Below are 24,931 nucleotides of genomic sequence, written 5' to 3'. Positions count from 1 at the left end.
GTACACCTCAATTTCTAATTTTATAGAATCTAGATCTTCAAAAGGCGTCAAAGAATTGACTCAAGTACCAAATGAAGAATCGAGGAGTAAAAGAAAAAGGACAGTAAAGGACTTTGGTCTCGATTTTTTTATGTATCTAGTTGAAAGTACAAGAGAATGTCAAAGTAGTCAAATCTTAGTTGCTTTAAATATAGAGACAGATCCTAAAACTTATGAGGATGTGATGAAGTCTCAAGATGTTGCTTTTTGAAAAGAGGCAATAATGATGAAATGGATTTCATCATGGAAAACAAAAGTTGAAAATTGGTTAACTTACCTACTGACTTTAAAACAGTAGGGTGTAAATGGATTTTCAAAAAGAAAATGAAAGTTGATGGAACTATTGATAAATTTAAAGCAAGGTTAGTAGCCAAAGGTTTTACACAAAATGAAGGGATTGATTACTTTGACACTTATTCTCCGGTGGCTAAAATTGCTACACTCACGATACTAATTGCATTGGCTTCCATATACAAGTTTGAAATTCACCAAATGGATGTTAAAACAATCTTTTTAAATGGTGAATTAGATGAAAAAATTTATATTGAACAATCAAAAGGCTTTGTCATGAAAGGACAAGAGCGTAAAGTTTACAAATTGGTTAAATCGCTTTATGGACTTAAACAAGCACCAAAACAGTGGCATGAGAAATTTGATAAAGTTATTTTATTAAATGGATTCAGAATACATGAGTTTGATAAATGCGTATATAGCAAATTTTCTAATGGAAAAGGTGTTATCATCTATTTATATGTTGATGATATGCTTATTTTTGACACTGATATGAAACAAATAGAAAATATTAAGAAATATATTTCATCAAATTTTGACATGAAGGATATGGGTTTTGCTGATGTTATTTTAGGCATGAGAATAATTAAAACTTGTGATGGTATTATGCTAACCCAATCACATTATATAAGAGAAAGTACTCAAGAAATTTAATCACTTTGATTGTGCCCCTGTGACTACACCATTTGATTCCAACATTAAACTAATACCGAATGATGGCAAAGCTGTGTCACAGTTAGATTATGCCAGTGTAATTGGTCGCTTGATGTATGCCATGACAGGTACACAACCTGATATTGCTTTAGCAGTTAAAAAGTTTAGTAGGTAGTAATCTTAGTAATCTACATTGGAAAATTATTTTTAGGGTATTGAAATATCTTAAAAGAACTACTGATTATGACATAAGATATACTGGATATCCAATGGTCTTAGAAGGATACACTGATGCTAGTTGGATAACGGAGAGCGAAGATCACTTGTCCACAAGTGGTTGGATATTCACTCTTGGTGGAGGTGTAATATCTTGGGGCTCTAAGAAACAAATGTGTATTGCTGATTCTACTATGGCAGCAGAGTTTGTGGCGTTAGCTTCTAAAAGTAAGGAAGCAGAGTGGCTAAGGAACTTATTATTGGAGATTCCTATATGGCCTAAGCCTATGTCACAAGTTTCTCTACACTGTGATAGTGAAGCTACACTGTCTAGAGCTTATAGTCATATTTATTGGAAAGTCTAGACACGTTGGTTTAAGACATAGCTATGTGAGACAGTTGGTAAGTGACGGAATAATAACCATTGATTTTGTGAGATCAAGCCAAAATTTGGCTGACCCATTAACCAAGCAAGGAAAATGGTGAATAAAACATCTAAAGGGATGGGTCTCAAGCCCACTTCTGATGGTCACCAATGAAAGAACCTCAACCCAATACTTGAAATATCAATTTTGAGTTCAATGAGTAAAGTATTTCATATGGTGTGATCTGCAAGCACTAAAATGATTGACATTCCATCCCATGAGGAGTGCTTGGTACCTGTAATGATGAATGGTGGAGGATAAGTTATATACTCTTAATACATTTATAACAGATTTTGTTGAGATAAGTATACCTAAGTGTGTACGAAGTGGGGCCGCATCTTGTGATTTTAGTGCTTAACTCTAAAAGCACTCATGATACCAGGATATAGACACATGGCCATTAATGTGTCGGCTTTTATAGAAAAGTTTTGAGATGAAGTCGTATGTGTGAAATTCATTCAGCTAATCGTTATAGCGTTGCTAGCTCAAAGTTTATCTACTAGGTTATCCTGATTTGCTTTGATGTGTTCTCACTAAGTGGAGGTTCAAGTCGAGAGACACCTACCATTTATGCATAAGGCTTCCTAAATTGTCAAAGATCATGAATTTCATTATATTGAAAATGGTGGAGGATTGTTGGAGGATTTTTCAACATAATGTCCCACATTGAAAGTGTAGAGATGATTCATTGGGTATATTTAATACAACACTATTTATTATTTAAATTAATAAATACGGTGAATACTACGGTGTATGTGCGAGGACTTTCATCAGAGCGCGCACACGTATGTGCACGCACGGCGTGGGCAATGGGTTGTAGAGGTGCATGCACTTAGCACTTAGCACGCTTACATCGCTTCGAGCGAGATCTGATCTAGACCGTTTCTTTTGATCCAGTGGACCAATTTAAATCTAAATAAGATCAATGTATACATTTAATCAACAGCTATGACTGTTATATTTTTGGATGATTTAGATTGTACAGTTACGATCTAACAGGCCAAATTCAAAGATGGAAGGATCCATCTGTTGGGAACAGATGCCAAGTGGCTTATTAATACCCAAAGTTATTTCAAACTTGAACATATTCAAAAAAGTTCTTCTCCTCCCTCATTCTCAAAGGTGATCTTGCAGGGAATCTATTTTACTGCAGGAAACAGACTTCTCTGCTACTAGTTTTTCTGTTCTTCTCAAAAGGCTTTCAGGCATCGATCTTGGCTTCGTTTGTGCCATACGCAGCCAAGATAATCAACAAGTTTGAGCTTCATTATATCCTGGGAGACAATTCGTCTACAACCTATTTGCATCTGGAAGTAGGGACGAATTTCGTCTTAAGGAGAGCGACTCTGTAACGCGCCTTAAAGATTCAAGCCAACTTCTATTTTAACATCCACTCCCTTCCGTAACCCATTGACTTGGCATCGGAGATGCCAATACATAAATGCATGCTCCTCAATTTCTACTCAAAAGATTGGTAGCTCACCTAAAATTTGTTTTCCGAGTGGCAACCTATAACCAAATCGGGTTTGGACCCGAGGCCCATACCCGCACCCACTTGGGGCAGCTGTGGGTCAAGAGGGCCCACTAGGGATAGGGTAAGACAAAGGGGGCCACATGGTGGTCCTCCATATTATTTATTTATTTGAGTGAAGGGGTTGCATTGAATACAAGTTCTATCGCAACTCCTCTCCCTCTATCATTCTCACGTTCCCTCTCTCCCTTGCTCGCTCTCTCCACTATAAATGTGTTCCTAAGAGACTTCCATTACTGCCTCTAATCTTGGAGTGTGGATATGACAAACGTACACACAGTTTTATACTATGATCACCGATTAGGACAGGAGTAAAGTCATTTCACTTAATCACTAGTGAGTGACATCACTTTGGTCAGAACAAATCTTCAAAGCTGGCAATCACCACATCACCATAATGATGGGAACCCAACTGCAAGTGAGATGCGAACCATCTACGACAGAAATATTTACTCGAGAGACCGGAGCTTCCTATGTTCTTGAGTTCTCCAGCTTTCCTTGTTTGAATCTTCTGATTTTGAAGCTCCCCTCTAGATCTTTCCTTCCTTGCCTTATCTCATTTCTTTTTAACCTATTTAACCTCCTTTGACTTTTGGCCATTTCTTAGAGTTTTTCGAGACTGCTTTTCCTCCTTTTCACCTTAGGATCTCTTGCTTGTTGGAACTTAACAGAGGAATCACTACAGTAGATGGGGCCATTGCCTACTTGTATAGTAGTTGATTTAACGCTAAGAGATCTACCAATTCGAGGAGATTTTAAAGTTGCACGCATTATCTCCCTCTTACTTATGATGTTTATCTACATTAATGGCTCATGCATGAGGGTTTTCTCCTCCCGCAAGCTTAAGTGGTGATTCGAGGTTTGGAGTTCCATTCGTTCTGCATGTGGATTGTGATTTGTGTAGGTCCTCAGTCACGTATGGCTCAGTTTTGTCTTGTCAAAGAATACAACAAGTTGATCGTCTCTTCTTGGAAGTTGATTTGGGGTTATGTGATTCTCTACTACTCTTTCATCAAAATCACTATTTCTCTGAGGCCTCTGATTTTCTAGTCCTCCTCGCTTGTGAGGTATCATGATTGCTTGGCTTCTCGCTCTCCAATGGGGGATTAAGCTTTAATCCATTTCTTTCTTGCAAGCTTAGTCTACCCCTCACTGGGTTAGGTAATCTCTTTCTTGTCGGGTCATCAGTTTTCCTCATCTGCCAAGCTGCCTGGGGGATTCGTCAAATATCCTCTCTAACCCAAAAACACACGCCATATATCTTCTTCTCAGCGGAACTCTTTAGCTCCTTCTATCTTTTGGAATCATTTCGTGGTCTGGGTCATTTAATATGTCTGGAGATACAGAGTTATCTCAGGTTGATTGTGGTTCTTATCAGGTTATTCATTCAGGGGGTTTGTTCTCTCCTTGTGCACGCTATAATCACGTTATGGGTTCTAACTTTTCCACCAATCATGAAATCCTCTTCTGCTCTGTGAACTGCTCACGTATGGGTAAACCCTCCTACTTCTTCTACTATAAATTTGGCCTTAAAGTGGTGGTTGGTTATCTCTCTCCATCCCTAGATACACTTCTCAGTTCAGTGAGTGATCCTGTGGTACAGTTGTGTCACGTAACCTTTTCCTCCATGGCCTCCTTCTCTTTTAGTCCTATGCTTTCGTCCTTTGCCCTAGGTGAGAGTTCTGGTACCAGAGCCTTCGTAGAAACTCTAACTGTGGAGTTTTCAATGAAGCTTGATCTTCCTGATGTGAGTATTCTTTCATTGGATGTACCTGATCAAGCTCTACAGCAAGCTAAGATCACTTTTCAATATTCCATTATTGGATGGGTTTTCGATAAGGTGCGAGTGTCTGCACTTGACTTAAGAGCAATGTTCAACAGGGCAGGTCACTCCAGAGCTTTAAGGAATGACGAAATTCACTTGATCGAGAAGGCTCATGATAGATTCATCATCAAGCTAAAGAGTTTAAGGGATTTGCACGTTATACTTTTTGCTCAGCCATGGATTTACTTGGGACATCTAGTGGTGCTCCAACGATGGGATCCGGAGATCCCTGCTAAAGAAGTGGTTTTCACCATGGTAGTAGTCTGGGCCCAAGTGGAGAATTTGAACTGGAAATACTATAGTAAGGAGATTCTCTCTGCAATCTTTTCCAAAGCAGGTGGATGCATCGACCTTGAATGTCCCTCAGGCACTATTTCATTGGCGAACTGTCTGGCAGCAAGACTTATAATTCCCATATCTCATGCTCTAATCTCATCGGTGAATGTTAATCTGGGACAGGGTACCTCGACTTCGGTTAATATTGCCTATGAAAATAGACCATATTTGATCTGTCCCAACTGCAATCAACTAGGGTATGACGGCCATGACTACCCTTTCAAACCACGGCAGGAGTATCTTCATGCAGCAGCCCTTGCTGGAACTAATTGGAAGCAATCCCTGATCCCTCATGGAGCTATACCACTGTGTAGAGCGAGTCTATTGATAGAAGTCTGCCGTGTATATGACGAGTTCTTCGAGCTTGAAGAGGGCAAAATCAGTGAAAGAGCAGATGTTCAGGGTCAAGGCGGAGGGGGTGATCACCATACCACTTACTCTCAGAAAAGAAGGGTTGATCTTCTTAAAGCAATTATAAATATGGCACACACATTTGGTTTGGAATTACCCCTCTCATCAGCAAGCATCCGTAGGCCTATGATGGACCTAATAAAAGGAAGTATCCCACTCACCCCAGTCTAAGATCCCCCTCCACCTCACTTCCATGCGAGCCCTTCCACCACCTCCAAATCCATTCGGAAATCCATTATCCAACCCACCACGTACCCTACAACTTTCCGGCTACAAGAAGTTTCTGCTCCTGAGCCGGGCACTTTGGCTTGCATCCCAGCCTCAGCCTTCCAGTTCCAAGGCAATCCTAGGGCAGTAGGCACTGTCCCTGTTTCATTTCATGGTTTCCCTATTTTGAAAGGTTTCCCGAATGTGGATGTTCCATTGATTCCTCCCAAGAAGAGGCCCTTACCCAAGGAGGAAGATCCCCTTGCTTTACAGCTCTACACTCCAGGTGAATATGAACCTACAAAGAAAGCTAAGACAGAGAAACCTGATGATTCTGAGGCTCCGTCGGCTGGCCGGAAGCAGCCATCCAAGGGAAAATAAAAGTCATGGCGGTGAACTGTTGAGGGATTGGTCCCCCCTCGACGAAGCGGGAAATCTGCCACCTTGTACATAAGCATCGACCTTCTGTGTGTTTCTTGTCTGAGACCAAAAAGTCTAGTCCCCTCCTTAGGAGTTTCTGTCGGTCTCTTTCTTTTCAGCATTTTGTAGTTTCTCCAGCAGTTAGTGGTTCTGGTGGGCTTCTTCTAATGTGGTCCAACAATGTTGAAAGTACTATTTCGTGGCAGAGTGATTGGTGCTACCATGTGGATATGTATTTCAAAGACTTAAATGAAAAATGGACCCTTTCTTTTGTGTACCTCAACTGTCAAGAACAAATTAGGAAACAACAATTCATTTCTCTTGCAAACCTGACTTCTTTTACTTCTAATCCTTGGTTATTAATTGGAGACTGGAACACCTATTTAAGCCAAGAAGATAAAGTTGGAGGTAGACCCATTTCCATTCGCCAAATGGCTCCTTTCAAGGAGTTTACAAATCAAGCTTACCTTACAGAAGTCAGTTTCGCTGGGCCCCAATGTACTTGGAATAACAAGCAATTTGGAGACAGGAGAATTGAAGCCAAGTTGGATCGTGTTCTATCCAATTCAGCATGGGTTCAAAAATATCCAAATGCCATTGTGATACCTGAATTGATTGCTTCATCAGATCATAAAGCCCTTATCCTGCAGACGGATCCAAGTACCATGTGGCAAAAAAGACCTTTTCGATTTGAAGCTTTCTAGCTGTCTAAACTAAGCTACATAGACACAGTATCGTCGGCTTGGAATCACTACTCTCCCAGAGGTTCGCCTTCTTTCAAATTTTGCTCGAAGCTTCGATCTCTGTAGACTTCTCTCGGACTTTGGAACAAGCATCAAATTGAAAACATTTTTCAAAAGTTTGAGGAGACCAAAGAGGTATTGAATGCTCTCTATCTTATAGAGTACAGAGATAATGACTGGTTCCTTTTAGAAAAACAACAGATAGCACTTCTTACAAGATTATCACATCAAGAAGAGGTACTCTGGCAACAGAAATCTAGAACTAACTGGCTCAGGCATGGAGATAAGAATACGAAATTCTTCCACCTCAGAGAAGAGCCAGAAATGTGGTACGGTTTATTAACGTGGGGGGACTCACTTTAACCAGTACCAATGATATAGGAGCAGCTTTCACTGATTTTTTCAAGAATCTCTACACATCTTCCAAGTTCCAACCCTCAGATTGAAGGCTCCTACTTCGCTCCTATTCAAGGTCGCGTGTCCATGGAGGACAACATTTCTCTCAATAGACCTGTCATGGCTAAGGAAATAAGAGTTGTAGTTAAAGCTATGCCAACTGACAGAGCTCCTGGTCCAGATGGTTTCTCCGGAATGTTTTATCAGAAGACTTGGCAAGTTGTGGGGTTAGAGCTCACTCAGAGTATCATAAATTTCTTTAATGTGGGATCCTTTAATCTTCAAATGAATAATACATACATATCCCTCATTCCCAAAGTGGACCATCCTTCTTCTATATCGGAATTTAGGCTAATCAGTCTATGCAACTTTGCCTACAAGATTATATCAAGGATCATAGTCAACAGGCTTAGACCCATCCTAAACAAAATCATATCCTTCAACCAGAATGGGTTCATTAAAGTGAGACACATATAGGACAATGCACTGATTTGCCATGAGCTGCTTCACAAGATTAAAAAGACTAAAAGAGGTTCGAAGGGGTACTTCTCCATCAAAGTAGATATGCAAAAAGCTTATGGTCGGCTAGAATGGAACTTCTTGCGTGGGGTACTCTCCAACCTTGGTTTCGATCAGAGCTGGATCCACAAAGTCATGTTTTGTGTAAAGAAAACAAATTTCAGCATTTTTCTAAATGGATCTCTTCTTCCCTTCTTCAAGCCCACTAGAGGCCTTCGACAGGGAGATCCTCTTTCATCGTATATTTTTGTTCTATGTGCTGAAGTCTTGTCTACAAAACTGGCGATAGCTCAGGAGAATCATGATATAAAGGGTCTACAAATTGGCAGAGGCTGTGCAAAGATCAATCACATGGCTTTCGCAGATGATCTCATTTTCTTTGGAGAAGCCACAATGAATGAAGCCAGGAAGATAGATGAAATTATAAAGGGTATTGCAACTACTCAGGTCAAGCCTTGAACATAAACAAGATAAGAGCTCAGTTCAGCCCCAATGTTAGCTCTACCATCAAACGACAGTTAAGGGAACACTTCCAGATCATGTCCACTTTCGCATTGGATACTTACTTGGGTATTCCTTACTCCACAGGAAAGCTCACTAAGTCCCAATGCTCAAATCTTCTCTCAAGGGTTGATAGGAAACTCCATCATTGGAAAAGCCAGTTTCTCAGTCCTGCAGGTAAAACAGTGCTCATCCAATCCACTCTCTCCGCTATGCCTCTATACACTATGTCCCCTGTTTTAAACTTCCTGCCAATGTCCATTACTCCCTGGACTCCATTAGTAGAAATTTCTTCTGGTCCAATGGTACTCAATCTTCTGTTCCCATAATTTCTTAGTCCTCCATTTTTCTTCCCAAACGCTTTGGAGGGTTAAATATCAAGCTATCAACACTCATGAACTAAGCATTACTGGCAAAGAAAGCTTGGGAATTGTTGTACCCCCATTCCTCTCTCTAGTCCTCTCTAATGAAATCGAAGTATTTTCCTACCACTCACTTTCTCAGTGCCAAATGCCCTCCCACTTCCTCATGGGGCTGGAAATCTGTGTGTTCTGCCAGAGATCTTATTCATAAAGGCATCTTCTTCATTCTTGGAAACGGTTGTTCGATCAATTCCTGGATAGATTATTGGATCCCAGACTGTACACCTTCGGCTGCCCCCTACCCTCTTCTCCCTACTACTCCCCTCACAGTGAGTCAATTCATCAATCCCACTCTGCATGATTGGAATAGGAAGCTCATATTCCAGTGGTGGCCACCAGACATAGCCCTTAGAATCCTTTCTATCCCAATTCCTTATTTCCCTCGCAAAGATCACATCATCTGGATAGGCACCACCACAGGAGTCTTCACGGCGGCTTCAGCATATAAGCTAGCAACCACAGGGGAAACCTTGAATCAGAATTCTTCTTGGCTAAAAATATGGCACCTCCCTACTACTCCCAAGGTTCAATTTCTAGTTTGGAAAACCCTTCATCACAAACTCCCTCTCCCTCAACTGTTGAACCAGAGAGGCTTCAATCTCAATCCAGTTTGTGGCATATGTCAAACCAACCAATAGGATGAGAATCACTTGTTTGTCAACTGCGGACCAATTAAAAGCATTTGGAACAGTCTTGGTTTTTCTAACCACTTCGCATCTCAAGAGATATCTTTGACCATTCTGACAGTTTTACACAGTGCCAACAATAATAGCAGAGACATGAGGTTCAAAGCAGCACTTTTTTGTAGTACCCTTTGGTTTATATGGAATGCCTACTGGGACTTGATCTTCAGGAACGAACCATTCATTCCCAATTCAATCAAGCTATGAGCTATATCCCTAGCTCAAGAACAAATCAACTGCAATCCAACTCATGAGATATCCCCCAGAAGGTTAGTTCGGTGGTTAGCTCCTCAAGAAGATTTTGTTAAAATAAACATGGACGGTGCTAGTCGAGGTAACCCAGGCTGGGCTGGAATTGGTGGGATCTGTAGAAACCACAATTCTGTTCCTATTGGAGGGTTCTGGCAGGGTATTGGTTGGTGTCATGCTCTTATTGCCGAGGCACTGGTGGTGCGCAGTGCTCTTCTTATGGCCATCTCCTACAGTTACTATAAAGTTATCATCGAGAACGACAACCTTCTTGTTGTGGCTCCAAGATTCCTCCGTGGCGTATTTCTTCGATCATAGAAGACTGTTGGATCCTAGCTCTTTTTTGTTTGTATCTCTTTTCAGCACACGCTCCATGAAGCAAGTTCTATTACTGATAGATTGACTTCTTGTAGCTCCTTTACTCAACAGAATCTTATTTGCTTCTCCTCTCCCCCAGAATGTATTTCTCTTCCTTTGTTTTTTGACTGGTCTGGAACCTTGTTCCAGCGTTAATAAAGGGTATTTATCCCAAAAAAAAAAAAAAAAACAGAAACATTTACTCAGAATGCACTCAAACGACCTTTCGTTTGTTAACTATGTCGGGCTGCGCGCACAAGCTTCAGTCCAATAACAGAGCTTATGCCCAATAACAGACCTCTTACATCCGCTACAAGTTTCGACTGCGTCGCATGCGCATTAGCAGATACAGAGGTGTCAGTAGATAATCACTACAAGACATTTTTAAGATCAAAAAAGGTACTTTTGCTGTTTCTTTTACCCTTGCTGACTTAGCTTGGTCGTCTCTAGCTTGTTTCAGTAGTATTCGAACCAAGGTTCTAAAACTCGGGTTTTGACTAGGTTTCGATCAGCCAGAAATCGAGTTCCTCTCGGTTTCGACCATATCTCGGTCGAAACCTGGGACTTTCTCTAGGCTAACTCGAACCTTGGTTTCGAGGCCCAAAAGTTTTTTTTTTTTTGCCCTGATTCTTGTTTTGCTGCCTATTTTTTACATTTTAAACCCAATCCATGCATTAGTTTCACATAGAGAACATTAAAAATAATACTTGTGGTTTTGATCCAAGTTTGATACTGTATATTATTCTTGGACATGGTATCGAATAAGGTTTGACCGGAACATAACTCCTTCCATATAAATCAGATTTAAGTCATCTTTAATTTGTTTGAAAGCTTTGTTAAACTTTTCAACAAAGCTTTCAAATAAATCCAAGAGTGCTTACATTTGATTTATATTGAACGAGTTATGTATTGATCAAAGTTAACGCGAATGCTGTCTAAATCTCTCTGAACGAATATATTTTTTTGGACATCAAGACAAATGAATATTTTACTGCACTTTTGATTTTTAACAATATTTTTTCATATTAAGATTTATGAAATTTTTAGATTTGAAAAAAACACTAGCATTAGAAAATTGAAAATTGTACTTATCGTCGAAAATCCAGTTTTTGTTCTTGAATTGGAGGGTTGACTTTTTTTCCTCTTGAAATTTGATTTTTTTAATTATTTTTATTAGATTAAAATATGGGATATTTACTTATTTACAAATAATATCTTAAGTAAATGAAATACAAATACAAAAACATTTACTTAAATGATATTAGACATAAATAATGTCTATCCTGGGTCTGTCCTGATTTTTGACAGAAATACCTGAATACCTGTCTATCCTAATTTCGAACCAAGTTTCCCCCAGTTTCGATTTACATAAGTATCAAAACTACCGAAATATGATCAAACCGATTGAGTTTCGATCGAAACCATGGATTTTTTAAATTCCCTCTTCAACTCGTCTCGAAAACCTACAAAGTTTCGACAGGTTTCGGTAGAGTTCTTCTATGATTCGAACCAAAGGTCTAACATTTCATTGATTCGTTCCATCATTTCCATTCTTCTCCATGCGACTGTTCCCAGATGAACATAGATAATGTACATGGTAGACAGAGTCGAGTCCAGGATTTGGGGGAAAATTCTACTAAAATTAAACATGAAATAAATAGTACAAAATTTCTCTCCCCCCTGTGTGTAGTTTGGATCAATAAATAATGTTTTACACAAAAGACCAGTTGACAAAAGAAAAGGCAAGGCAGTGAACGTTGTTCTCTTCCCCAAAGACTTTCCAAGCAATGGCTTGTTCATAGGAAATGTGGCGCCCCATGGTTGAAATGCAGATTCCAGGAGGTAGGTAAGCAAAACCCTGCAAAGCACAAAACCACAATCCCAGCACCATGAGGAAAACACATCATCCCCACCAAACTAAAACATAAGACAATTCAAAAACTCCAATTGTCAATAATAGGCATTTCAATGGCCACAATGTGGCCAGGCCAAAATCATTATAAGCTAGCAGCAACTGCTAAGCATTTTTCATGTACTGTATGGCTGAAGTGTACCTGTTGCATCATCTTAGAAAAGTCTGAACACAATGCCTTTCGACCCGATTCATCAAATATCTTATCCAGTGTGATATCCTGTAGAGCAACCAGCGTGGTTTCCAGCATGTCGAGCCCTGCTTGGTTGGCAAAGGAGAAAACTGGTAGAGACTGCAAACCAACAAAACCATCCTGTCAACTAAAAAATCCCCTCCAATTCGTCCCATTTCATACATAGCTTAAAAAGAAGGTTCATAATATTTGTCACAAAGTCGGAACCCTCAACGAGTATAGCAAACTTCAAGATTACAAATCTGCTGGTTTTGCTTACTTGAACCATGCTGAGTCCTCAACACATGGGCACACCCATCTCTTCACAGTGTTCTGATATTATAAATCACCCGAAAAAGGGGGGGAGGGGTATCCTTTTTCTTTGTGTGATTTGCATCTACATCAGATTCAATTACAGGAAAGGATCCACTTCCAGAAAATGGAGAATATCACAATATTGTACAACTGTATTTCATTGAAAACAGACTTGTCACTTGAAAGGGGATAATGATAGTATCCCAACCTGCCCCCCCAATTTTTTTTAAAAAAATTCATATGAAGAGACGAAAATTTTCCCCCACAGCCATTGAGGACAGAATCTACTTAACGTCCCAGATGTTTTCAATTCCGTGTTTTTCCAGTTGGCAAACTTAAATTGGTCCAAAATTTGGCTTGTGAGCAAGAGACCTTGGGTCTACTTTTCCACAAAATTTCAGGCCTGTCTGACCTGCCACATGACAGATCTAGGTGCCCCCTCAAGAAGATTCTTTCATTAACGTCCGTGTTGGAAAACTAGGTCCAAAAGAGAAAGTACCAAAAATAGAAATAGCTTGAAAATCTCAAGTACATTTCTATTAAGAGTAGAGGACATACTATGTAAGGATCAGTTCAAATAGCTGTAGATTATTATTCAAGGCAAAGATGTAATCTGAGAGTGTGTGTGTGTGTGTGTGTGTATTGGGGGGGGGGGGGGAGGGAACGGGAGGGAACATCAGCTATTTATACCACATTGAGGGATGATGTGGTTATTTGGATAGACAAGAACTCCTGGGATTGGTCACATATCTAATTTGAAAGACAACTTAAACATATGGCCCACCATGCACATTGGTTCTTCCCCTTGTTTCTTCTAAGGTCGAAATCCTTCAACAGAAATTGACTTGTCAAACAATATCCAAAGCATTATTTTGACGTGGTGAACTCATATAGAGCAATACAATAACATGAATGATCATGAAGTGGACAGCATGTGCATGGACGTTGAGTACTAACTAAACTGCCACACATATAGTGGAAACCAGAAAGTGCCAGACCCCCTGGGCCCAAAAAGAGAGGAAAAAAAAGCAGCAGCACAAATTTAAGATAATAGTTCAGTTGCTATGTTTGTATTAATGTCTGTTATCTCTGAGGTAACAAACTTTCAATAATTTAACTTGTGGAGAGATGACTGCAAGAGAAGGATATTGAAAAAAAACTTAAATGAGAAGGTGGACCCCCAAGGCCAAAATATATAATGCCAATGATATATCAAAATTGGCACCAGGTTTATAGTAAATACAGAGGTGATAATGTTATCTTTATTATCAGCTTCTTATACAGGCTTCTAGATATGTAATTTTGCTTAAGTTTGATTTGATACTCAACTTAACTAAGCCTTTTCAGCTTTTCCCAACTAAGCAGGGTCGGCTACATGAATTCTGTTCCACGGTTCAACTCTATTTAAGGTCATGTTAGTTGTCTACAAGTATGATTTGATGAAGGGGGAAAGAAAAGGTTCTGTATAAATTCAAATCATAAAAATAGTCAAATTTGCAGTGTGACCAACGGATATTTGAAAACTTGAACACACAACAGATCAGGTAGGGGACCAATTCTAGTGTTATCAAGCACTTAAACAGTACAGAAGCAGGAACTAAATCAGGAAAACCAGAAACTCAGGTATGGTGGCCAGAGGTGGTTAAAGCTGGTTTCACTAGCAAGTCCAGTATGGTTTTTAAACCTACGGTTAGCAATGACTTGCATCAATTAGCATCAATATGAGTGAACTGTCCAAGTTCCTTGAACATCCAAGTGAAGCACCCAGTTGACTATCACACTAGACAACCCAAGGTAGATAATTTTATTGGAGAACACTATATCAAGGAAACTGTAACAATACCTTCAATGAGCAGCATAATATGGCATCTGGATGGTGCCAGAGTTGTTTCAACACTGAGTCACCACTCTGGCAATCAGACCTTAGCAATTCTGCTCCCAGATGGTAACTGTATGAAAACAGAAATGAGAAGCTAATTATTAGTGAAATAGGACAATACATGAGTTAGTCCAGGTAAAGTTTCAGAGTTCTAATTATTTATTGGCAAAAGATTTTATGCACCACCGTGTATGTACACAGTCGTGCCTTCAACCGTTGGATGGGGGAGATAGGGGGATGTGTTATTACACTTCTGCCCCGCCCCCCAACCCCCATCCAACCGAAGGCTCAACCGTGTCACGTACACGGCCGTGCATAAAAACTGAGTCCTTATTTGTTTTCAACTTTAATCTGTTGTGTGCTAGGAAGGAGGGGAAAGTGATGGGAAAACTGACATACAAACAGAGAATACTGGTTTCAAACATGTCTATCTGAAGTTTTTGAATAGGAATTAAGGTATTTTAGGCTTAGAAGAACTTGCCTATAGCTCTGGCAGATCCACTGAGAAAGTGTAAGAGCTTCCGGAGATCCTGGAGATAACTTTGGCCCCACATGTGGGCCAAGTCCTGAGGGAGAAATGGCCATTGCAACCCTTTGAACCGAGGAAATCACACTGCGGACATAGTGTCTTGCCATCGTCGCAACATTATCCTGGAGATGGTTCTCAAAAGGGAATTGGAAAGCAATTGTCAGCACCGACCGTCCATTACAAGTACTTGGAGATGCATCTCCAGATGTCCTGTTCATGGCAGGGCCTACTTCAAGACTGGAAGCCAGATCCAATGTCCGATGTGCACCCAATGCATCTTGTGTCTCGCTCTGTATACAAGTAATCATCAGTATTCTGAGGCAAAAAGACTTAGACCCCACCTGCTTTGCTAATATATCCTCAATTTAGAATTATTACGGAAGAAAAAGGCAAGCAAACAACATCCAAAAACCCAATTATTCCTGCTTTCTAATTTGACAATGAAACTCGCTCTCACTATCGAAAACCTGGAATAGTAGATTTCACTCAAAAGTCAAGTGGTACATCATTTCTTCCAAAAGATTGTTTGAAAGAATGTGAAAGATTGAATAGTTACAAAAATAGTTTTTTGATAACACAAGAAGTTTGTACGGTGAAAGTACAACTTCCTCAGATGGACAATAGCAATAGTAGCACCTCCCATCCAATAGCAATGGTAGACTAGATTTCATCAAGGATCTGAACATTGCATCCAAGTTCTCATATTTTAACAGGCATCACTAGATTACCAGTTTTCTGATGTAAAAGACAATATAAAAACAACAGATGCTTGTTGGTCAATGGTCCAATTAACCAAGGAATTCTTCTAGTTTTTTTTTTTTTTTTTTTTTTTGTGTGTGTGTGTGTGTGTGGGGGGGGGGGGTGTTAATGCCTTCTAGTCTTATTACTATATAAGAGATGGAGTGGATTATTATCCCCAATTCCTAAAGCTCGGCAGTGCAAGGTGGAGATGCCAAATGTGGCAGCTTGGTCATCCAACAGTCCGAGCTCAACATAGTCAATGAGCTCGGACCGTTGGATGACCGAGCTGCCACGTGTCGGCATCTCCACCTAGCACTGCCGAGCGATAGGGAATTGGAGAGGATAATTTTACAGATGGAGTGGGCACAACAATTCTAACCATAAGAAGTTCTTAAAAGAATTACTGACGAATTGCCTTATTGCCCTAGTTAGTTGAATGTGTACTAACTACAGAAACCATATTCTGTTTTATAAACAATTAACCTATTTCTAACCCACAATAAAATCAAATGGTCAATTGCTTTAAAACTTCTACAAAAATTATCAATTCATTAAGTTTTCAACTAAGGAGTTACGTGTTGTGTATCAGTAGAGAATAATTTTGCTTTAAAAATATAAATCCAAAGAAATTTCAAATAAAATTAGAAAAAAATGAAATTCAAGAGGAGTATATCAAAACTCAACTGTTTTTGAATCCAACGGTATAATCCGAAACCCTGAGGGTAGCAGTGGAGCATCATCAGGAAACATTTCATCAATTGGAGCAAAAACAAGTTCAGAGCAGGTTCCCACTGCATTCTCATCCACTCCGCTACAAATCTGCACCAGAGAACCGATCAGAAAAAGTACAGCAAAATCAATATTAGAAGAATTACAATATGCCGGAAAGAAACAGCAACCTAAGGTTTTAATACCTTCCCCATTTCCTCCTACCCAAGCCCCCTTTAAAATAGCAAGAAAGATATAGCAGACATAGATACTTCCAAGTATTTCTTTACTGCCACATGCTTCTCTCAAAAAGAATACAAACAACCAAATGGCAAACTGTCTGGACAAATTCTTCTTTGAAAGGGCTAATTCAGATTTGCAGAAGTAACACTTTCTTTTACTTCGTCAGCAAGGTTTTCCTAAGTGATAACCTCTAAACTAAAATTAATAAGAATTATAGGCCAATAATCGGAGGAAAAGATGATAAAGCAATTCATGGAGATACTGGAAAGAAACCTGTAAGAGATGAATATCCCTGGATAGAACAGCCTCTTCTTGAGCAAGTGCATGACCTTCAAGTCGAATTACTTCAAGCATCTGAAATATTCTCCACAGATGATAAGAAAAATCAGTAAAGAACCAAAAAAGGGGGGAATTGGGGGAAGGGTGAGTCTAGATGAATGTGAATTCATAGTAATGGAGCAGTTCTCATCACCTCAGATTCACTGAAATTAACAAATTTATCAAAAAAAACCGAAGTACTTTCTTGGATGGTAGTAGGAACTAGGAAGTGGGGGGAAAGACATTTCTGGAACTTCTCCATAAGACATGAAGTACTCTTTTGCAAATTAATGGTTATAGTGGAACAGCAGAGAAAGAGTAATGCAGACTATTTCCACCAATACAAGTAGGGAAAAGTCTAAAATGTTTGGCATCAGCTGAAATTGCTATTGAATAGTAAGTGAACACACATGTACACAAAATAAAAAACAAACCTCTTCATGTTCCACTGTTTGACCAAGAGGCATGATGACCTGGCTCCCAGAAAACCTTGTAGATCTCAATCCCCGGAAAGCGTATGAGCCAGCTTTCAATGACACAGCAGAGTAGGCATCAATGTTGAAATCAGCCCACTCAGAACGGTGCTCCCTCAGAAACCGGGTCAGCAATGCAGGAGGAACATTCTAAAAAAGGGAAGACATTTTATCAGTTTTTAAGCCAACAAAGCACACTACAAAATTGATTATCTGTGATATCTATGATTCCTCTTCACAAGAGGTGGTCAAGTTCACATACTTTTTTTTTTTTTTTTTTTGATGGGGGGGGGGGGGGAGGGGTGTAGATATGAGTCATATGACATCCTGACTACTTAGTATGGTCGATTTCAGCCCAAGCTAATTCAACAATGTGGCTATATAAAGCTTTAAAAAATGGCCAACAGTCAACTAGGCACGAATTTGTTTAACAGCAGAGAAAACATAAGGATAGTCAATACATGGCAGGCAATACAATTGAAGTGGGCCATGAAGTTTTAAATGTGGCCAATCTGAAGTGTACTCTACCTACACAATGGTAATATTGGCCAAACCGTCCACGGGGCTCCAAATAAAAGACCTGTGAAGGGGGTAGACAAGTGGCAAGTAGTCTAAGAGAATTTTTCCCTACATAAGCTTATAATATTTACCTCTATGTGCTTGTGGAAAAGATTTCATGGGCAGTTAGCCAAGCTTGGCAGGCTGGCACATTCATTTAATACCAGTAAAGGGTTGATATATCATTGGGCAGATAGGAAACGCTCAAGACAGTTTTGGCTTTCATCTCAATCATATGGCACACCGCACACTTATTGAACTATTTCTCAACCATTTTTCAGAACCACTTCCCAGAGTTCTTCTCTGACAAGGTGACAAGTGTCAAGATACTCAAGGACAAAAATAAACTGCACATGTAAATGTTGATAACATGTAGACAAATTTTGACCACTAGGAAATCATGTGGAAGAAAATCAGGCAATGAGAATCCATTAAGATTGAGGGATCAAAGGACAATATCGCCACCACACCAGTACCCATACAAAGTGCCAACTAAAATGTTAAAAGAGTTTATTATAATTGATTGCTTTCCTCAAAGGAGAACCCTGGCTCCAAGAGTGATATGCTACCGGCTTTGGCAGTCTCTGTGCTTGAAAGGCAATCTTAATTTCAAATTCACAATCAATCAATAGTTAATTACAATGAATTAAGTATAACTAGTTTATTGGAGGGCCCAATAAAGGGGCCTTTAGGGTCCCAAGTTTGTTGACAAGTCTTCTCAAAAAGCTTCGCAATTAGGAGCAAGTCACAATACTTCCTCATTTGGCGCTTCAGATTGTTCATGGCAAGGAAATAAAGGTTAATGCTTCGCTTCAACACTTGATGATTAAAATAGTAAGAAAGCAAAATAATAGTAACAGATGAAACATTACAGGGTATGGCAATCAGAATGACTGATTGGATGCATTTGAAAGTGAAGGACTCTGAACTCACTTGGAGTAGCATGGATGCCTTCACACAAAGGATGCCTCCAGGCAAGGGAAGAGTATTGGCAGGATTGGTAACGGTGCCCACAGTCTTGGTTGAATTAACAGCAATGACTACATCTTCGGCACCATCACAGTTCATCAATGACCAACCGTCATCATTAAATCCATTGATGGCATCATTGAACCCTCTACAAGGCATTATATAACATAAACATGTAAGAAAAGCACATGATATAAACAAAGAACAATATAGACACATCCCAAAATTAGTAATCCAGAACAAGAGGTTGACCTAGCAATTAGGAGTGGAAAAGTACGACCCAGTTAGGCAATGTCTGTGACGCCTCCATGAAGGCTCATACAAAAAAAAGTAGCATTTGCATATCTCATTTTTAAACAATTTAACAGTACATCAGCCAGTCTGACTGGCTGTTTTAAATCCACTTTAACGTAGTACACGCATGGAGAGAGATTACTAATCGGGAAAGTGTGAATGTGAGTCTGCATGCGCGCAGTGAGTCTGTGTGCGTGCGCATGTGTGTATGTGTAGGAGACAAAGAAGAAACTAAAAGAATCTAAAAGCTACCTGCTCAATCTCTGGCTAAAAGTCCGAAGAACAGCTGGCTGCCTGCCCAATCCATATACTACCTCACCACTGGTCTCCTGTGCTATCTGCCTGATGTGACGCAGCGCCTATGCAGAAAATGTTTTATCAGTCTTCTATTCTTTTGTGCGTGTGAAGATGCGTGCATGCATGTCAAGGAATTTAGTATAGTTCATGACTTACTGCAATTGTCATTTTCTGAGCCACAACTTTCGATGACTCGTATAGAGGTCGCAGAACCTCTGGCACACTCCATGCCTGAATAAGTAACAGGGTGAAGTTAAGTTGTGCTGAGGAAGGTTAACTTCCAAGGTCTAATAGCAGAACACAAACCTCAAGATCTAGATGGTCAACAATGTGTATGATTGAGCCTCCCCCATCACATGGCCTAATCAAATAACCACTGGGTAACATCTCAGCTCTCACAAATTGGGAAGTGACTGATGTATTCGGACCAGCACCAGAACCAGACAATGATCTCTCACAGACCTTGAGATATCAAAACAAAAAAAAAAATCAGAAAGCACATAAGACTCGGCCATTTTATGTCTATATACAACTTAACCTTGGAACCAAAAACAGAAACTGAGCTTTCCATCTAATAATCATATCAGCATCTTGCCTCACAGAATCCAGGAAACAAAACAACAATTAAAATTCAAATTTCTGAACATGGGGAAATCTAGGGCTCCATTTCTCAGGCAATTTCAGAAATAAAGAATGGTCTAGCAACACACATTGATACACGACAGAACAGAACAGAACAGGATTAGAACAATCCTTCAAGAGTGCCAAACATTGCCCGTTGGATAATGTATGTATCCTATTACAGAACAGGATTAGAACAACCATTCAGGGTGCCAAACACAGTGCCCATTGGATGTGTATGCATACTATTAGTAGTAATCACACAGCTGCCCAAAAAGAATGGGCTAAAAGCTCAATGAATGATGAAGTGAGAGGTAAAAAAATCCCTCTAGAGATGATAACATTAAGCAATTTAATTAATTAGAGAATGGCTTTCCAGTTCAGCACTATGAAGGATATCAGCTTGTGAAGTTAGTAAAGTTGGTGATTCATACACTCGACAAAAGTTCAAAATGTATATTACATCTACTAGCAAATTAAAAAGGGATAAATAAGTAATTAAATATTTCCACATAATCTATCCCAGACAAAGTATCGAATTTGGAACTCAAATCCCATAACTAATGTCAGAGCACATATCAATATGACAAATACAAATTTGAGATTTACCATTTAGAACCATAAAGTAGTTGATCAAAGTCGAACTCAAAAAATCTCGAGATGAATCCACCTCCTACCCTCGAACAGTATTTTTGTCCATTGAATTGTTGAATTTGCTAATTCCATAGTTAACTGGTTCACACTTGGATCCAAAATGTGCTTCACAATACAAGAATCATAGGCTGGCTAGTGAATCCAGTTACCAACATTTGATTTTACATTAAGCCAATCAATTCATAAGATTGATTCCTTAAAATTTGGGAATTCAATTTGCAATAGTCATAAAATTGTAATTATGAATTTAGTCTATAGTACATGAATTTCCTTTTGTTCAATTATAAAATTACAGCAAGCCAACTCAACTCAATTCAGCCTATTCACCACTAAATGAGTCATTTTAAGCCTACCCATCTCTTTTAGCTCTCCTATCTGAATCACATCACTCATCCTTAATGGTGCAGTCAAAGGTTTCTATTGCACATATCTATGCCACCTCAAACAACTTTCTCTCAACTTATTATGTATCGGAGCTACTCCTAAATTAGCTCTAATTTGTCCATTCCTTATTTTATCCTTTCTAGTTTTACCACTCATCCAGCTCAACATCCTCATTTTGAGAAAAGACCAGAATTGATTCATTTGCTTCATCCCATTTTGAAAAACTTTTGTTTTTTCAAAATTTTCAAATAATCTGCAAGTGAAATTTCCATGCTCAACATCCAAGGGGGTTTTGCATTAGAAGCAAGCATGAAGTAGATGCATCAGACTATGGGTGTAGAAATTTTAGAACTCCACGAGAATGCCACTGCGAGTGAATAAAAGTTCCCATTCTCATCGCCTGAGGGAAGTCAGGAGACAGAAATAAGATGCAATTTTAATAGATGCTGAAAATAGAAAAGTAAATACCACAAGACTGCCATCTTCTAAATTTGTAGTGTATCTCAAAGTCCAGAAATCCCGTGCAGGAGCCAGTGTAGTTGGAGCATACATCTGAAAGAGGGAGTAAGTGATTAATGGGAAAGAAAAGGAAGTGAAGAGTATAAGGTCATGCTATGAGAGAGAGAACTACTCTTTCTACCTGCATGTATAACAGTTCAATTGTCCCTCCATTTCCAGCTGGAAACACGGTAAAGGCTTCGAGGCTCCGACAATCTCGAAACCAAGATGGACGATCTTTAAGGATTTCTGCAATCTATCAAAGAATGAAAATGAAACATTAGTTGTCAACATCTTATTAATGACAGAAAGGAAAGCCAATCATCCCCCCATTGACTAGGGGAAGTCCATATAAATCTTAGATCGGCAGAAATTCATATCAATTCCATTATAAATAAGAGGATTCTGGTTTGAGAGTGCTACACTTACCTTTGTGGGTTCTAAACTCACTAGACCGCAGGCTCGTGCTGCCACTCCACTGCAACTGTGTGAAATGGCGACAATCCCAACCGAATCCGGACCAGGCTGATCACAAAGTTAAACAAGTAGAAAATATTGATTTTTCAGATTCACATTGGGCAGATTGAACAATCAAACAAAAAAATCATCCAAACAAACTGAAGGACCTTCATCCCAGGCATCTGGACCCAATCAACAGCAGTTCCTGTAGCCTTTGAAAGGAACTCTGCCAATGTCTCCTCTGCAATGGAGAGGAGTCTGCCAAAAACAAAGAATGGAATAAATATATATCAGAAGCAGATAAAAAAACAAAGATCAACAAGACACAATGAAACTATTGAGAACTGTTAAAAGTAACTGGCTACTCAGTATTACCCAGCGGGATTATTTGCATCTCTAAGCGGATGCTGAGGTGTGGTAACTACAGATTCACAGCTTCCATCGGTAGTTGCTGCAGATGCCTACATGACATTATTCACATATTAGTAGACCTACAGAGCAAAATAAAAATGGAAAAGGTAACCTCCCAAGGAACTCTGTGGTTTTTTTTTTCCCTTTCAGGGTCACATTGGTTGCATGCAGGATGGTTCTCAAATTTCTCTCTCAGAAGCTCCAATTTACTAAAAAATTTCCCAGAATTTTTTTGGTATCATACAACTATATATGAGAGAAGAAGAACATGGGTATTACAAAGGAAGAGTCTAGGACTCAGGAAGGTCATTTGGGTGGTCCAAGGAGATTTTAAATTAGTTCAAAAAGCAATAAAGTTGCAAGAAATCCTAAGTGGCATTAAACTGAAAAATGCTTCCAATAAAGCATTGATTGCTCTCTAGCCTTTCATAGCTGGAAAAATAACCATTGTGCAACGCACTGCTGGGCGGGGATGTGAGCCGAAAAAGAAGATGATTAACAGAGGGAAGGAAAGAAATAGCAAAAGATGTCAATTTTAAGACTTGACTGGTAAACGCTAGTCCCGGATACGACTTACGTTTTGCAATTGCTGCCGCATGTACCCATTTTCGTACACTAGCTGCGATACCTGCTTCTGAAGACGATCGTTCTCCTCCATCAATAGCTTGTTCATGGCAGTTAACTTCCTGTTCACAGTTTGGAGTCGAGAAGCCTCTTTTCTCTGCTTCTCTCGACATCTGAAGGAAATTCATCATTATCATAACACTGAAAAAATGTTTCAAGAAAAAAAAACTCTTAATCTCCCAGATGATCTCTTCGTTCTAATTAGTTTCTAATAGCAGAGAGGGGGAGGGGAACCGAGTCCCTGAAATCTTAGATCATCTTCGTTATTACAAAAGGAAAAGCCATATTCGGATAAAGGAGTACTTGGAGGAATAAAGAGACATTCACATATTCAAGAATGATATATGCGAAGAAATGCAAAGGTAGCCACGGCAAAAATTATCCTCTCGGGCGAAACTTTAACGGGAAAGAATAACAATTTCTCCTAATAAAGATTTGCAGTAACTGCTAGAACTCGTTATGAACTTAACACTCATCCGAGAATGGCCTTCTTTAAAGGCCGGGACGTGAACCTGAACCGGCGAAGCGGCTCGCACATACCAAAATCAGACATTAAATGAAAGGAAATACGAACTAAACAAAAACCAAAGTCAGTGCTTGCCTGCGATTCTGAAACCAGACTTTGATCTGCTTGGGTTCGATGTTGGACAAGATGGGGCACTCGCGGATCAGCTGCTGTCGTCGCATCGAACTCGGCTTGGGGCACTCCGAGTAGACTCGTTCTAGAGCTTCGACCTGCTCGGCGGTGTAACGTACATATTTTCCGTTATCGAGATGCTTATTAAAGCTACTACTGCTACTCTCCCTATGCGGCACGACGGCCATTGCCATTTTTTTTACTCCACACGACTGCGAAATCCGCTATGCAGAAGAAAGAGACAGAAATGTAAGCTCTGAGCACCCTCCTTTTCTTCTAGTTGTTTTGCCTAAGATTCTCTCGTCAACTCCGTCTTTGAAAAATACGGGCGAAAAAACGCACGTTGATTACGAGCTTAAGCGGATTTGAGGAAAGATTCTCACACAAAAAGACCTTTTTCCAAACTGCATATATGAAATTACGACCAAAAAGCTCAAACTAGCTTCTGTAAAACACCTCTGTTTGTCTTGTCTGAAACCTTTCTTTTTAGTCGAGAAGATACCTGCAGGTTGCGATTTTCAGGAACTTCCTGAATCTTGACTCCTGTCACTTTGAACAAAACCATCTCATTCCTCGCCGGGGATGTGGTTCACTTTTTTCATTAATGGTGTTCAAACCAGAAGCTTGCGACTTCGATCTTACAATCCCAGAACTAAAGCCTCAACAGAAGAATACTTGTCAAGCTCTTTAAGGCCAAACAAAAACTATATTCCAGCCTATAAATCTCAGAATCCAAGCTAACGTAGGAAAGAATTACTCAAAGAAGATCTTACTCGTAACCACAGAACAATCTGCCAAGACAACAGATAGCTCTGCTCTGCTCCTAACGCAGGAGCACCTTATCAGTTTCTTTCTTCCCCCACAAAACTGCTACTCAAACTACCGAATGACATCCAGAAGACCTCCTCTATTGGAAGTTCAAATCACAATCTTCAGGTTTAAATCTCGGAGTTGCAGACAAGTACAGTAAAGCAATTATCTCCAGAAACCGACGATCTCACAACAATAAG

General features: G+C 39.6%; 1 protein-coding gene and 1 long non-coding RNA gene across 2 annotated transcripts; one reads left to right on the top strand and one right to left on the bottom strand.

The window, feature by feature from the left end:
* Positions 1-11,859: 11,859 nt before the first annotated feature.
* Positions 11,860-24,543, bottom strand: LOC122655739 (homeobox-leucine zipper protein REVOLUTA-like). The gene is made up of 18 exons (XM_043850045.1): positions 23,886-24,543; positions 23,238-23,397; positions 22,625-22,710; positions 22,417-22,507; positions 22,220-22,315; positions 21,933-22,046; positions 21,761-21,844; positions 19,940-20,095; positions 19,790-19,864; positions 19,589-19,695; positions 19,007-19,190; positions 17,477-17,665; positions 16,998-17,078; positions 16,458-16,592; positions 14,985-15,322; positions 14,468-14,573; positions 12,280-12,429; positions 11,860-12,083 (listed from the first exon to the last, which is right to left on the bottom strand). Exons 1-18 carry the CDS (start codon positions 24,113-24,115, stop codon positions 11,937-11,939), a joined length of 2,529 nt encoding a protein of 842 aa, XP_043705980.1. The 5' UTR covers positions 24,116-24,543; the 3' UTR covers positions 11,860-11,936.
* Positions 15,448-15,690, top strand: LOC122655740. The gene is made up of 2 exons (XR_006332002.1): positions 15,448-15,524; positions 15,585-15,690. It is a non-coding gene; the product is annotated as an uncharacterized LOC122655740 (long non-coding RNA).
* Positions 24,544-24,931: the final 388 nt, after the last annotated feature.

Source organism: Telopea speciosissima, chromosome 3 (genome assembly GCF_018873765.1).
Source record: "Telopea speciosissima isolate NSW1024214 ecotype Mountain lineage chromosome 3, Tspe_v1, whole genome shotgun sequence".
In the NCBI taxonomy this organism is placed as follows: Eukaryota; Viridiplantae; Streptophyta; class Magnoliopsida; order Proteales; family Proteaceae; genus Telopea; species Telopea speciosissima.
Note: the sequence above shows the minus strand (reverse complement) of the source record. Positions and strands in the feature narration are given on the sequence as shown.

What these genes read in the sequence shown, in the direction of transcription:
- LOC122655739 (XM_043850045.1), bottom strand. Translation starts at nt 24,115, where the DNA reads ATGGCAATGGCCGTCGTGCCGCATAGGGAGAGTAGCAGTAGTAGCTTT. An exon ending in TCCAGATGCCTGGGATGAAG is followed by an intron (nt 22,316 to 22,416) that starts GTCCTTCAGTTT and finishes CTTTGTGATCAG; the next exon opens with CCTGGTCCGGATTCGGTTGG. An exon ending in TTGACCATCTAGATCTTGAG is followed by an intron (nt 19,865 to 19,939) that starts GTTTGTGTTCTG and finishes TTACTTATTCAG; the next exon opens with GCATGGAGTGTGCCAGAGGT.